The sequence below is a fragment of the Camelus bactrianus genome, chromosome 4 (genome assembly GCF_048773025.1).
Source record: "Camelus bactrianus isolate YW-2024 breed Bactrian camel chromosome 4, ASM4877302v1, whole genome shotgun sequence".
In the NCBI taxonomy this organism is placed as follows: domain Eukaryota; kingdom Metazoa; phylum Chordata; class Mammalia; order Artiodactyla; family Camelidae; genus Camelus; species Camelus bactrianus.
In genome coordinates, this window is record NC_133542.1 from 89,494,650 (window position 1) to 89,508,811 (window position 14,162).

The 14,162-nt window shown below is 34.0% G+C and overlaps 1 protein-coding gene across 21 annotated transcripts in view; it reads left to right on the forward strand.

Annotated features, from left to right (window-relative positions):
* LOC105078782 (G kinase-anchoring protein 1) overlaps window positions 1–14,162 on the forward strand; it is a 134,706-nt gene that overhangs the window by 55,262 nt on the left and 65,282 nt on the right. For 17 of the 21 annotated variants that reach the window (XR_012506761.1, XM_074363103.1, XM_074363108.1 and 14 more), the window contains 3 exons: window positions 11–217; window positions 1,688–1,886; window positions 4,010–4,174. Coding sequence is in view for 20 of the 21 variants with exons in the window: in XM_074363103.1 (XP_074219204.1) it covers window positions 11–217; window positions 1,688–1,886; window positions 4,010–4,174 (571 nt within the window). In the remaining variant the exon portion in view is untranslated. Of the gene's footprint in view, window positions 1–10; window positions 218–1,687; window positions 1,887–4,009; window positions 4,175–7,323; window positions 10,566–14,162 lie in introns of those variants that run through there. The other 4 variants (XM_074363111.1, XM_074363113.1, XM_074363114.1 and 1 more) reach the window with 1 other exon arrangement.

Below are 14,162 nucleotides of genomic sequence, written 5' to 3' on the forward strand. Positions count from 1 at the left end.
TTATATCTAGGAAGAACATGTCCTTTTTCAACTCGAAGAAGGGATTGAAGCTTTGGAAGCTGCAATTGAATACAAGAACGAAGGTATCCAGAGTCGCCAGAAGTCACTCAGAGCTGCATTCCAAAACCTCTCTCACAGTGAAGCAAATGTCTTGGAAAAGCTAATTTGCCTGAATCCAGTTGAGATTAGAGCTATTCTTCTCAGATATTTCAATAAGGTTTGTGTTTCAGGGACAAAGGATTTTCTTATAAAGAGGAATTGAGATATTTACACAGCTCACATTTCTGTAGAATTTACAGTAGTGAATGTTGTCATCTAAAATTTCTTATCCAAGTATGTAGGCCTAACTTTGTGAGGTTCTTAAAGTTGAAGTGCCTTTTGAAAGAAGGGATTTTTAAGTACTTCTAAAAACCAAAGAATTTGTTATATTCCTCAGTCACTATTTCTTGGATGTTTTCTAGATTCGGTTGCTACTCAGCATTTGTGAAAAACTCAAGGGCCCTGCACATTTGGGTTCCCCTTCCTTCATTGCTGTAGGGTAGGGGTACCTGTACTTTCTAACCCTACCCTGAGAATTGAAATGGAGATGAAATGGTGCATTAGTGACAAAGATAGTAATAGATTTTAGCATTAACCTGAATGTGCTTAATATAAATAAAAACATTTTGTTCAAATGTGACAATTTACTGATGCAGAGATGTTTCATAGCATTGAAAACTGTATCTATCTTTTCTCTAATGTCTTCTCTTAAGATAAATATTATGAAGTGTTAAACAAGTAGATTATTCTTTTCTGTGAAAAATATATTCAATTTAAGGGAATAGCAGAAAATTAATGAAAAATGAAACACTTAAGTTTTAAAATAAAGTTCTGATTCTGTTGGACAAATGAAATAAAGATGAACAAATTAATGGAAATGTTATACCCAGCCCTCCTCTTGGATAATTACTGTCAGTGGTAAGAGTACATCGTATCACCGGATATTTAAATGGAGGGCAAAAATATGGTGGTTATTGTCCGAGGTTTTGATATAGATAACTTTTTTTAAAATTTAGATTACTCCTTTGTAGTGTTCTTAGACCAAGGGTTCTTAACCCAAAGCTCCCAGACCAAGGGGTTTTCTGATCTGAAGAACCCTTTGTGGAAATGAGTATTTTTCTGGAGAGAAAGTCATTGCATTATTAACAAGTTCTGTGACACAGATATTGCCTGAAGTATTCTCACTTTATATCAGTGCAGAGAGGAACCCACTAGACTGCATGTACAATCTGAGACCAAATTCCATATTTGTAGTTTAAAAAATTCTGTCACTTATTTATAACATTCATCTTGGAGTTAAAATTGGGAATTATCTAGATGTTACAAGAGTCTTTAGATTCTTGCTATCTTTTTAGATTGGAGAAATAGAGTTGTAGGATTATAAATGTAAACTTCAGAGATCATGTCTAAGAAATGTTGGAGGGGTGATTGTTAGAACATTATATTTAAAATGAAATTGTTACCAATTCAGGATCCCAACAAATTCAAAAGGCTGTTAGGTTATTTTATGGGTATGTTACAAAGCATTTGTCTGGTTATATCATGGTGATCATGGGAGTTCATCTTTATGAAGTCTAAGAAAAGTAAATAACCTGTTGTATTAGGCTATCTAAGACTCACTGAAAAGGTCAAAAAATGTCTTTGCTAGGTGGTTAATTTGCGAGAAGCTGAACGGAAACTGCAGTTACAGAATGAAGAAATTAAAATGAAAGTTCTGGAACGGGATAATACAGTTCGTGAGTTGGAATCTGCACTGGAACATCTGAAATTGCAGTGTGACCGGAGACTGACCCTCCAGCAAAAGGAACATGAGCAAAAAATGCAGCTGCTCTTACATCATTTCAAAGGTACCTGCCTCTTCTTGTCAGCTGTGTAAAGGTGATGTGTAGGAGGAGGATTGGGAAAGGAAGCTAGGACAGAATTGGATCACTTAAAAGCCCAGCATGGGGGGAGGGTATAGCTCAAGTGGTAGAGTGCATGCTTAGCAAGCATGAGGTCCTGGGTTCAATCCCTGGTACCTCCTCCAAATGAATAAATAAATGAATAAATAAAATTTAAAAACCTAATTACCTCCCCCTGCCAAAAAAAAAAAAAGATAAAAAAAGAAAGCCCAACATGCATAAATAGTTACTACTTACGGATGTTTTGTGCTTTACATGTCTTGGTCCACATGCTGAGACAGTTGACTTTGATGTCAAGCTGTTTGTGCTTGAAATGGCATCCCCTCTGCCTGTCCCCAGCGCCACAACTGCTGCAATCCTGTTAATTTATTGTTGGTCTAGTTTTCATGTAGGAATGTGGGGTGACTTCTGGCTTGGTGGTGTACAGTTGAAAAGGTCCTATCTCCCAAGAATATAGAATCCGGATATTTAAATTACTTTCCCTTCATAAAATTAAAGTGATAGGTTCTGTAAGATTTCTGGTTATATTTCTTGTTATAAGTATCAGTCAGTTGTAAATTTTATGCATTAAGGTTATAGCTTAGGTCAAAATTAGTCTACAATTGAAGGGCACACACTGTTATCAGTGCACAGTAGTTCAGCTGTCAACTCTGGTGTAGAAAGAGTTGTCGCAGCAATTGGTCCTCACCATACGGCTTATGGCTGGTACACAAACAGTTGCTATGGCAACAAAATCACTGCCTAGCAATACTGGTAATGCTTCAGTCCAGGCTGCTTAGCTGCTTAGTCTTGATTCTTGTGAATCTACAGCTGGAAATGACTTAAAAAGGATCTGGAAGAAGCAACCTGAGAATGCAGAAAATTGGAAAATATATGCATTTGAGTGTTGAGACAATTTGCCTCTAAGTTAATTCTATAACCAGTTAATTAGCAACCAGTTGCCTGATGACAGATTTCCTTGACAGGATTCCAGTCGTTATTTCATGCAAACATGCTCTCCTTACCTTATGTTAATTCTGTCTTAAGTCTCTAAGAGTGATATTTTAATAGAATTTTTAATATGTTTTTCAAGTGATTGGCCTTGTATCACAAAAGCTCATGCTTTAATCAAATGAAAACATTTTAAAAATTACTCATTTCTATAGCTGGGACAAGTTTTTCATAACAAAGTTGTTAACTGAGAAATATTAACAATTTATGAATTTTCTAATTTCAACTGAATATAGGATGTAAAATTAAGTTGATTCTAATGATATCCTTCATGGGGATTCTGACTTATGATATTATTAATTTAAAAAAATTTAACCAGGATGATGGATTAATATAAAATATACAATATACTTAGATCAATTTTTATAAAACAGTTATAATAAAAGAAAATTATAAACCAATAGGGCCATTTTATAAACTTACCAATAAGAAAGAGTAAGTCTGAAAGTGTGTATCTCTGAAGGTCAGTAATCTGAGTTTTACTGGTTCTAGAACATAATCCAAATGGATGCAGTTTTGGACATTCCTAAATATTAATTAGAAGCTTTAAGTTATTGTAGCATAAACTAAAACTTTGCTTGTGTTTTTCCCCCTCTTCTCCTTCTTTAAATGGCGTTTTCCTTTGTAATTTAATCTCTGTAGCCTCTTTTGACAGGTTTCTATTTTTTGTGGGGTTTTTTGGCTGTATATTTCTCGAGCCTATAAACTTCAGGCTTACAACTTTCCACATATCCATAGTTCCTAATATAAACTAATGCAGCTAGTGGACAGAGTTCCAAATGTGAACCTTAACTTCTGCTGTTCTGAAGATAAATCTAGTTAGTAGTGACTCAAAAAGTGTTTATGAATCATGAAAAATGTTGTAGTTGGTAGGGGTTAGGGTGGAGAAGGGCTCTGTCTTAACTTAGAAAAATTTTACAGACAGAAGAATTCAAATTGTAGCTGAAAACAAATCCATTGAGGTAACAGATACATGTAACATACTTCTGCCCTTTAAATATAGTCTGCGAGCTCTGTTAGAACATAATTTTCAATAATTTATCTTAAACTGATTTTAAATGTAAATTTCTATTTTATAGAGCAAGATGGGGAAGGCATTGTGGAAACTTTAAAAAATTATGAAGATAAAATCCAGCAGCTGGAAAGAGATCTTTATTTCTATAAGAAAACCAGCAGAGATCTTAAGAAGAAACTTAAGGAACTGTTAGGGGAAGCAATTCGGCGGCAACTAGCACCATCAGAAAGTAAGAGATTTAGTGTTACTTGTCATGCTGACACCGTAACATGGTTTATAGTGGAGCCTTTCCCAATTGATAGGTTATTTAGAATTAGATATTTAACTTCTGTTTGTCTCTGTAAACAAACAGTTGTCTAGTCTATGTATAAGAATCGCTGGAGAAGTGCATGAATGAACAAATGTGTATGTGGAAGGAAATGATCATTTATTGGATTGCCTGCCACGTAGCTGGGGCTTTTGCATTCCCTAACTCACTTAATCCTTAAAATACCCCTATAATATGGAATAGCTGTTGTTTTCCTGTTTTATAGTAAATGAACCCTTCTGATTATCACAAAAAAGTAAACTAAATAGTGAATAATAAAAGTAAAGGTAAAATAATATTGTATTTATTTCTAAATTGGGTATTTTCATACTATGACCCCTGAAAATTAAAAGATATAATAAAACCCATGTTGAGACAAAGATGTTTTCTTGCATAATTATATGTAGATATGTAGAAATACCACCTTCCTCAATGAAATGATAAAACATGAAAAAGAACTTTGCAAAAGTAAAAAGTGCCATGAAGGTGATATAGTGCTATGATTAAAACAGATTGATTGTCTGAGGGGAGGGTATAGCTCAGCAGTTGAGCCCAGGGGTAGAGTACCTGCACAGCATGCGTGAGGTCCTGGCTTCAATCCCAAGTGCCTCAATTTAAATGAATAAATAAACCTAATTACCTCCCCCCTAAAAAATAAAATAAATTAAATTAAATTAAATTTTAAAAAAAGATTGTCTTTAAGCCCACCAATAGAGAGGAATCGATATTTCTAAAGTAATCGCATTTTATGAAAGAATTAGCTTTCCTTTAGAGAAGTATTCTTCTAATAACTTAAGTTTGGCTTTTGAAAGGTGACTTTACAGCCTTTTAGTAACACAGCTATTTTGTACTTATAAAGAAAACTGCTGAAAGGTGGGTACAATAATATATAAAGAGTACACCTAAAGCTAATATAATGTTATATATCAATTGTATCTCAAAACAGATAATTATAAAAATGAAACCATATTTTATTTTTTGACTATAAAAAGCAATATATAGTCATTATAGAAAACTTTGAAATTATAGAAAAAAGCACCCATAATCCTACCTACAACTATTAACATTTCAGCTTAATTCTTTTCAGTATTTTCCCCATGCTTTAAAAAAATTCAGCTGGACTCATATTGGGGTATAGCTTGTACTATATCCTATCTCAAAATGCTGCTCTAATGTGATGACATTTAATAAGACTTGTTTGAATTATAAAATATAGCAATTTAAATATATCAAAATTTTGAGTTCCCTAAAATGTATTCTGTGCTTAATAATCAGTATCCTAGTTAATGCATAAGTGTCCTGGTATTCGGTTGATTGGTTTTTGATATTAATCTTTTCACTATCTGCCTACCAGACTTGTGTTTACCTGCTTTGAATATTTTTGGCATTTTCAGATAGCAGAAAATTTAATCTTTAGGCTAAAATATCTTGGTCACTTCTTGATCATGCTTCTGTTACAATGCATCTGTTTTCTAACATTTTGTGAGGATAAAATCGGTTTATATGGACATACAGTCTACATACTTGTTTAAGTATTTAAAACTCTATCCTTATAAAACTCTGTGAGGATACTAGAGTCAGAAGATCTGGTTGGAATACTAACTTCTTTTACTGGCTGTGAGACTATGGGTGAATTAATCTTCAGTTTTTCCCCTCAATGGTAAAATTCTGGAGAGGGAAACTTTCTGTTGTGAGGAATCTAAGAGGGTTTTGAAGTGAGCCTTTCCAATGAGCTCATCTCTGCTCTCATATGATCCTTAAAAATTACAATGCCTGGCTCCGTTCCCCAGACACTGGGTATCAGGGTTTTTAAAAGCTTCCAGCTGACACTAATGTGCAGCAAAGTTTGGGAGCCACTGTGATCACTCTGGTCAACTTTGTGAGTATCTGCTAATTCCACATGAGGATCTATGTCATTTGCTAGTTTAGGTTTTTTGTTTGTTAGAAGAATTTTAAAAATTAGAAAATGTTTTCCCTTTTTTTTTTCTTTTTTTTAATTGAGGTATAGTTGATGTCCAATATTATATAAGTTTCAAGTGTACACCAAAGTGATTCACAATTTTTAAAGGTTGTATGTAACATCAAATATGTTTTAAACCAGGGGTCACAAACTAGAATGCCTGTGGGAATTGGGAAGCCACAGTGAGCAGTGGGACTGTAGCAGTTGTCTAAATTGGCAGGGGCAGCTCTGCCCAGCTGCTGTTGCCCGGGAAAAATCGTCAGTTCTTCTCATTTTTCTATAAAAGCTGGAAAATTGTATTTTTATATGAAACTTTCCACTTTTTAAATTTTGCATCACATGTTATTTTATAGGCTAAGTAAAACATGTCTGTGGGCCAGATTTGGCTTGGGAGCTACCAGTGTACAACTCCTGTTTTTAAACTTGGTATTCACAGGACCAGAAGTGTATTAATTGCATCATCAACATATGTTAAAGTTAGCATTTTTCTCTGCATTAGGTCTGGTATCTATATGGACTTCCTTTAAGTAAGTTTTTGTCTTTGATATTATATGATTCTCTGACTTGAGGGCCTCAGGCTTTGATCTCTTCATTCCTGTCACTCATTCCAGCGGGGTGTGCTGTCTATTCCATTTTGATGGTGGAAGCTATGGCATGTACCCCAGAATACATTCAGACAGTAGAACCCTGCTCTCATGCTAGGAGTGCCAACCAAGAGCAGATTTTCAAGAAGATTCCCTGGAAATATGACCAGGTTTTGGAATGTGATTCACCAGTGGCAAACCCAGAAGAGGGCAAGTGTGGAAGGGCACCAGAGAGGCCTAAAGCACTCCTGTGTTTCCAGGGAGTACCAAAATCTCCTGAAGACTATTTCTCAATTTTTTCCCATTAAGTAATAGCTCTCAGTCCTTCACATGCAAGATGCCTCTACATGAAATAAGAATCATATTCACACTTCTATTTGTCTCAAAGAAGTCATTTAACAAATAGAGCTGAAAGATTATAATTTATATTGAGTGATAATAATGTAGTTATGTTAGGATTTCATGATTAAGATACCTGTTTTTGAGGAAACCTCTAATTTTTTCCCTGCTCTTTGGATTATTTTTAGATCATGATGCTGGAGATAGAGTCCAGAACCCAGACAAAGCAGGCGTGGTTTCAGAAGAATCAAAATGGGTGTCCAGAACTGAAAGTATGAAATTAAGTGGAAGGGAGAGAGAATTAGACAGTTCCACAAGCAGCTTACGAACGCAACCAAATCCGCAGAAGCTCTGGGAAGATGGCCCAGAATTACCTCCAATTTATAGCTCTTTAGCACCTACTAGTGGGCATTTGTTAAGCAATGAGGACAAAACAGAAACAGATGAAAATCAGTTTACAAAATCTCATAGTCGATCATCACCCCACATTCAGCCAGTAGGAAATGTGGGACAGCTGCATGGTGTCACACCTGTAAAGTTGTGTCGCAAAGAGTTACGTCAGATTTCTACCTTCGAACTATCATTACGACGTTCCAGTCTTGGGGTTGGATCTATGACTGCTGATTCCATTGAAGTAGCTAGGAAACCGAGTGACTTAAAAACTTAGACATTTAATAATAGAACTTTTAATTTAGTAGATGTGTAAGATTCCTTTTTCTAACCTGTTAAACATTAAAGCTTAAGCTCACTAGCTCTTCCCTCAGGATAAAAGAAGAAGGGGAGGAAGGAATCTCTAATCCTTTTGTATACTATAGATGTGTATATCTTCTGTTATATATTTGAGGAGTTTTAATTTGTATTTCCATAATAAACCAAACACACACATGCTTTACAATACTGTCAAGTAATGGGACTTTTAAATATTTCCACTTATAAATTTGCTTAAAATTTTTTTCCAGTCATATTTGAAGAGCAAAACTAAGAGTAGAATAATAAAGTAAAATATTCCTCAAATGTGTATTATTATATTAAAGTATATTATGAAGTACATTATTATAAGTATGTTATAATACCTTATAAATTCAGATTGTTGTTCTATAAATACAAGGATATTTTATTATTTAAAAAAACACGATTAAATATTGCTTGTGTCAGAGAGTCACCTGCTGCATATGTTTTGGCACAGCTGAAAATTTGTGCCAAAATGCAGCCTGCGGGCTAAGGCAACTGCTTGGGTTTATAGATTAAGGTTAATTTATGGTCCTCAGAGCCCATACAGGGTGTTTAAGATCAGTCTTAAACATGGGCTCTACTCTTCTTCTGGAATTCTTTTTAGAGTGTTATATTATTGGTTTGCTGATACTATGGAATGTAAGTTTTCATCTGTCCTCTGCCTGTCTATTCAACGTACCTCTTTGGGAGAAGTGGATACAGCTCCATGGAATAGGGAAACAAGGATAGAATAACATGAAAGCATTCTGACATTTCAAGAAAAAGAAATCTGGTCACATGGAGCACACTTGTAAAGCTTGAAGTCCAAACAGAGGATCTTTAGCTAATAATCTGATGGACTTAATCTGAGATTCTTCTCTACAGCCTGCTTAGTCAGGCCTTGTACACAGGCTGGCCAGATAGCCCTGGGGCTGTGAATATATAAATGAAATTTTTTCTTCAAGTTTTTTTGCTCTAAATCTTATTATGTAACATAAACTTCAGTTTGGAATTAAGAGCTAAATGTTGATTTGCCCAAATACAATTTGTACTTTTTAAAATTTTCATATTTTTCATCCCATTATAATGACCAGAGGTATTATTTTGCTATTTTTTGTTACTTATATTGTTATTTTTGTTACTTTTCCAAACTTTCACTTGTAAAATAAAGTTTTTCTTAAACTGATTAATATTTGGGTAGGGCAGTAGCAAAGTCACCCTGATTTATGGGTGCCTACTCAATGAGAATAACCTCTTTCTTACTGACTCTAGTTTTTCTTATCTGATGCTGCTTGCTAATTTTTTCTTTTATTCTTTCCTCTGTTGCTGTTGACCCTGACCATCTCACCTAAGACCCAACTGTTGCCCTGTGCTCAAAGAGTTTTCTAGTTTTTTCTAGTTTTTAGCTCCTAGGGAGTAGGGTTTCTTGGTCTCACTGGTAAAAACCAGTTCCTATAGAGGAAAACCAAACCAAAACAAAATTCTAAATTGGTGAATAGTTTCTATATCTCTTAAGTATGTTACTAAAACTCACTTAAATTATGGGTGAAACAGACTTCTGTGGTCTTACCTGAAAATGGAACCATAGTTTTTATAACATCCGCCCAATGAGAAACTACTTCAAACAACAAATTTACAAACCAACTTAGAAATTTTATTTTTAACAGCGACTATTTGAAGTCAGATTCTGGTTTTAAGCTAGTTTTCTCTTTTTGCCTGTGGTTTGTAGGATATATATTTAATATACATCATACATAAATAATGACAAAAGGCCAGTGCCTTAACAAAGCACAGCAATCATATACTTATTAATAAACACATATTTATTAATGAAGTTCCTAATTTTAAATTCCTTATAAAATTAAGCAATAACTTAGGAATAATTCATAAAAGAATATATTTGACACCGGAATTCTGCCTGCCCAAGAAATTGACACATATTTGTTTTACCTGTGGAAATATAAACACATTTTCTAAAAGCAAGCTCACTAACAAAGAAAATTTATACTAAACCAACAATGAATAGATTTGATAATGCAAATGTGAACTGACTTCTAAATAACAGAGGTACAGTTTTTTTTTTCCCTTTTGGTTAAACATACATCCTTCATATATGATAGATTTCATATACATACTCAAACACACATATACAGAATGTCCTGAATAATACATTCCGGGAGTGAACCTCCTGTCTTTCTAGTTTAGTCGGTGCATTCACAAAGGAAAGAGAAATAAAGGCACCTCCCCCCAAGGCAAGTACAATTTTAAATATATACACTAATAATAAATTTCACTGTTTGTTTCACATGCCCTTCTTAAATATTTTGTCATTGTGTTTACCTTTTTGCATGTATATGAAATATGCTTATAGTTTTTTGTTTGTTTGTTTATTAGGTTTTTCCACTTATACAGAGCATTTGAAAGGAAATATATTTGCCTCCATGAAGTACTAGTTCCTTCCCTGACTCCAGAGTGTCATAGATAAGAGTTGGAGAATTCTATGAAAATGGAAACTCTAGGTGTCAAGTGAAGGTCCTTTTGTGCTTTAATGTTGTTTTCTTTTGCTAATGGTTTTTTTTTTCCCCCTCAGTTCTTCATGTCTTCATGAATTCAGGGTCCAAGAAGTCAGCAAAAATTTACATATGATCTTCAGTAATGTGGACTTTATTGCCACTGACTTGTTTGTATTAGTCCAGGTCAATAAAGTGATAAGTGCTTATTTAAGAATGGGTGTCATATTTTTTTAAAAAGGAGTCTCATAGTACGTCTCAGAATGATTTGCTAAGGAGTCAGGTCCTTAGTGGGCGTTTGTTTTTATAGTCAACACAAATTCTCATGCATTGAATGCAGGTATGAGATGTTTTACTCTTTCATTTATTTCCTGAGAAACATACTTGTGACTTTTTAAAACACTGGGGTATGAATAATGAAAGCTCAATGTTCATTCATGCCTATAATGACTCTCTCAACTTCACTGGAACTTTTTAAAATATTACAGTTAAAGATATAACAGGCTGCAGGCTACCTTGATTAGTACTGTTAACACATTCTTTTACATTTATATTTTCAAAAATTGAAAATAAAGGTGAGAGTGAGATCTCATCACAGCAAGTTTCATAAATGCACTGAGTATGTAGTATTTCTGAACTCATTTGGGCAGTAGTGTTTAAAGGGTGGGTATGGGAGCATCTGTCTAATAGGAATATTTTATCAATGTCATTGTTTACCTGGAGGCTGAGAATAAAAAGTAGACTGAATTTTCATAAGTTTTATTGTTTTTAAATTTTCTATAAACAGTGCACCCCTTAATGCATGCATAAGGAGAGACTGTTTCCACTTCTTGCTTTTGGAATGCAGTGCATATATGGCACCAAATACTGGAGTGGTATTTGAGTTTTATAATGTCCTTCATGTTGACCCTGACAATACCCCAGTATGGTGATAATTAGAATAAGAGAAATTATAAAGAGGAAGTGAGAAAAGCTTGATATTATAATACTGGCTTTTGATAGTTTGAATCGGTCTTAGTTGTCCGTTTTTATATCTTTTTTTGTAGGAATTTCCTCAGTGAAGCAACAGAATTTGCCACTATTTGAAATGCTAGCAGTGTAATTTAATTGAACCCAAATATATTGACTTAGATTTATGTATTGGGTTCTACTGGTAAATTATGACACAAAGTTCTACTGAGTTAATCTCTATGGTACTTTAAGAGAAAAATACAAGTCTCACAGGCTTTGTTACAATGAGCAAGATCTTTAATATGCCCAAGGAGCAAAACCATTCACAACAGAAGAGGAGAAAACTAAATATTTAAAAAATTTTATATGTATGACTGTTGAAAATTTAAAACACCACTTATTAGTTAATGCTTGTGTAATTAAAGTAGAACAAAAGAAATGTATCTTAAAATAATATTTGCATACTGTATTGTGGTTTTAAGCTTATTACAGTATATACAAAGCAAGGTACAATTTTTCAAGTCCAAAATAGTAAATATTGGTAGAATTTATTTGATCTAAGGGGTCTCTTAAAAGAACCACTTCTTGGACCCTGCCCCAAGTAACAAAATCAAATTATAGGCAAATTATAGCTTGCTTACCTCTCACTCCCCACAGTGTTCCAAGATTCAAATAGCTCTGATAAAAACAGGAGAAAAAAGAGGTTTATTTTAAAGCGTTCCATACACCAGCAAGGGATTTTCAAAAATATTTTGAGAGAATATAATTCTATTTCTCTTGCAACAACACTGCAACTTAACTTAAATCTTTGGCTTTCTCTAAACCCTAAAGAATACTCCTAGTTAGTATTAAATTTGCCATTTGAAAATATACAACCCAGTTTATACTGATTTCTCTTCCTATGATGACTATTGAGGACTATATGAAAAGAAGCCACCCTAAACAGAATTTAAATGGAAATTGTGGAGCCATTCAGTAGGGAATTACAAGAAACAGTAGTTTTGGATAAATTCCAACAGCCATAACATCAACTGAAGAATAGGACTTCAGTGATTTTTACTAGTGAAGAGCCATGAATAGTGTGCCAAAACAAACACTGTAGACAGAATTGACAGGATTTATCTTTATAAAACAATACTTAACCATTTTGCTTAGTTTTTCTCTCTGCTAAACTATCCCTGAATTTTCCTACTGAAAAAATCTCTGGATAAAAGACTTGCATTCATAATTACAAACCAGCAGCTACTGGCCTGCCTTGAGAGGCTGAATTGATGTTATTCATTTTTGTTTGTGGCCTGCAGTGGTATTTCACTATCCACCATGAAAAGGAGTGAGGAGTTAATCTTAATTCAACTGATTTTATAATTTTGATAATATATAAATATTAAAATTGTCGAAGGTTTTTGCTGTTACATTCTAGCATGATTTTTTTTTCTAGGTAGGGAACAGGGCAAGGTACTTTTTTTTTTTTACTGAGGTGCCAGTCTTCTTTTGAAATTCCCATCACCTGGAGGTTGGGCAGAATTTGAATTGTTCCATTCAAAGCCTGGAACTAAGCCGATCTGTTTCACTAGACATTTCCCCAGCCAGCACCAGGTGTCACTGGCTATAAGACATGACCAGAACATGATCCAAGTGACCCAGGTTATAATCTTACTAATGGAATACATTAAATAATACTTTCTAAAACACCGAACAGCCTTTTCTTTTAAAAAAGCATTTAAAGTCAAAATCTTATTTTTTAAATGCAACTCAAAGTAATTATTTAATAAATTAATTGGAAGTGAAACTGCTATTTTTACTATATGAAGGTTTTTCTATAGAGTTGGCTGTCAAAATGGGATAACTTTTTAGCACAAATGTGGTTGCTTACTTTATATATATCATAACACATTTTTAAACAAATTCTCAGAGTTTTAGTTATATATGTTAGCAACAGTAGAAATAACTATTCTCTGGAAAGTTTCATATGAATTCTATTCTCACAAGAAAATATTTTAAAGATGTGCCGAGTCTTTTTATAGGCATAAGAAGTACTTCATTTCTTTGATTTATGAACAAAAAATATATTTTTACTGGGTTTTTAACCACCAGTTTTTGGCTCTTTGTTACTTATTTCTTTAGTAATAGTTGCATTTTTGAATGGTTAGAAAATAACTTTTCTTATAACTGAGAGGTCTGGTTTCCTCCATTTGGTAATCACAAAGATATTTTAAACTCAATTTTTCATTCAAGGAAACTGTAACAGTTATTTTTTGGGTATATGTATAGGTATGTGATCAAATTAACAGCAAAGTCAGGCTTTGTTTGGCACTGAGTACTCTTTGCTACTGCATACAAGAATAATATTAGAATTAAATCCAACATTACCATGATGTTCTCCTTTATAGGTACTCTGAGGGAAGATCACTCCCCTTAGTTTGCAAGTATCTGCCAATGTTAAGGAATATTTTATCTCCGTTTAGATCAAAGCACCCATGACCTGTGCAGCCAAGTAATCAAAGAGAAAGCCAAGACTTTAAGAGTGATGGAACCTACAATCAGAAGTATTCTAGTGGATTGTGAACAAATAAATCAGAGAAGAATACTAACATATACACTCTTACTGGAAGAGTCACCTTCAGTGGTACTGAGGTCCTCTTAGTAAGGTTTATTACAGAGTTCACTATTTCACTATTCTCTGAGAAGGGAAACTAGATGTAAGGACCTGATTACGTGAGTTTAGTTGGCCAGGCTACCGCAAACCAAAGTACCCTTCAGAACCAGGCCAGTGCCCTGGGGTTTAGTTCTTAGGGAAGAATCTGTGCCTCTTTCAAAGGGTGAGATGGTAACTAAAGTTACTCGTATTCTGAAGA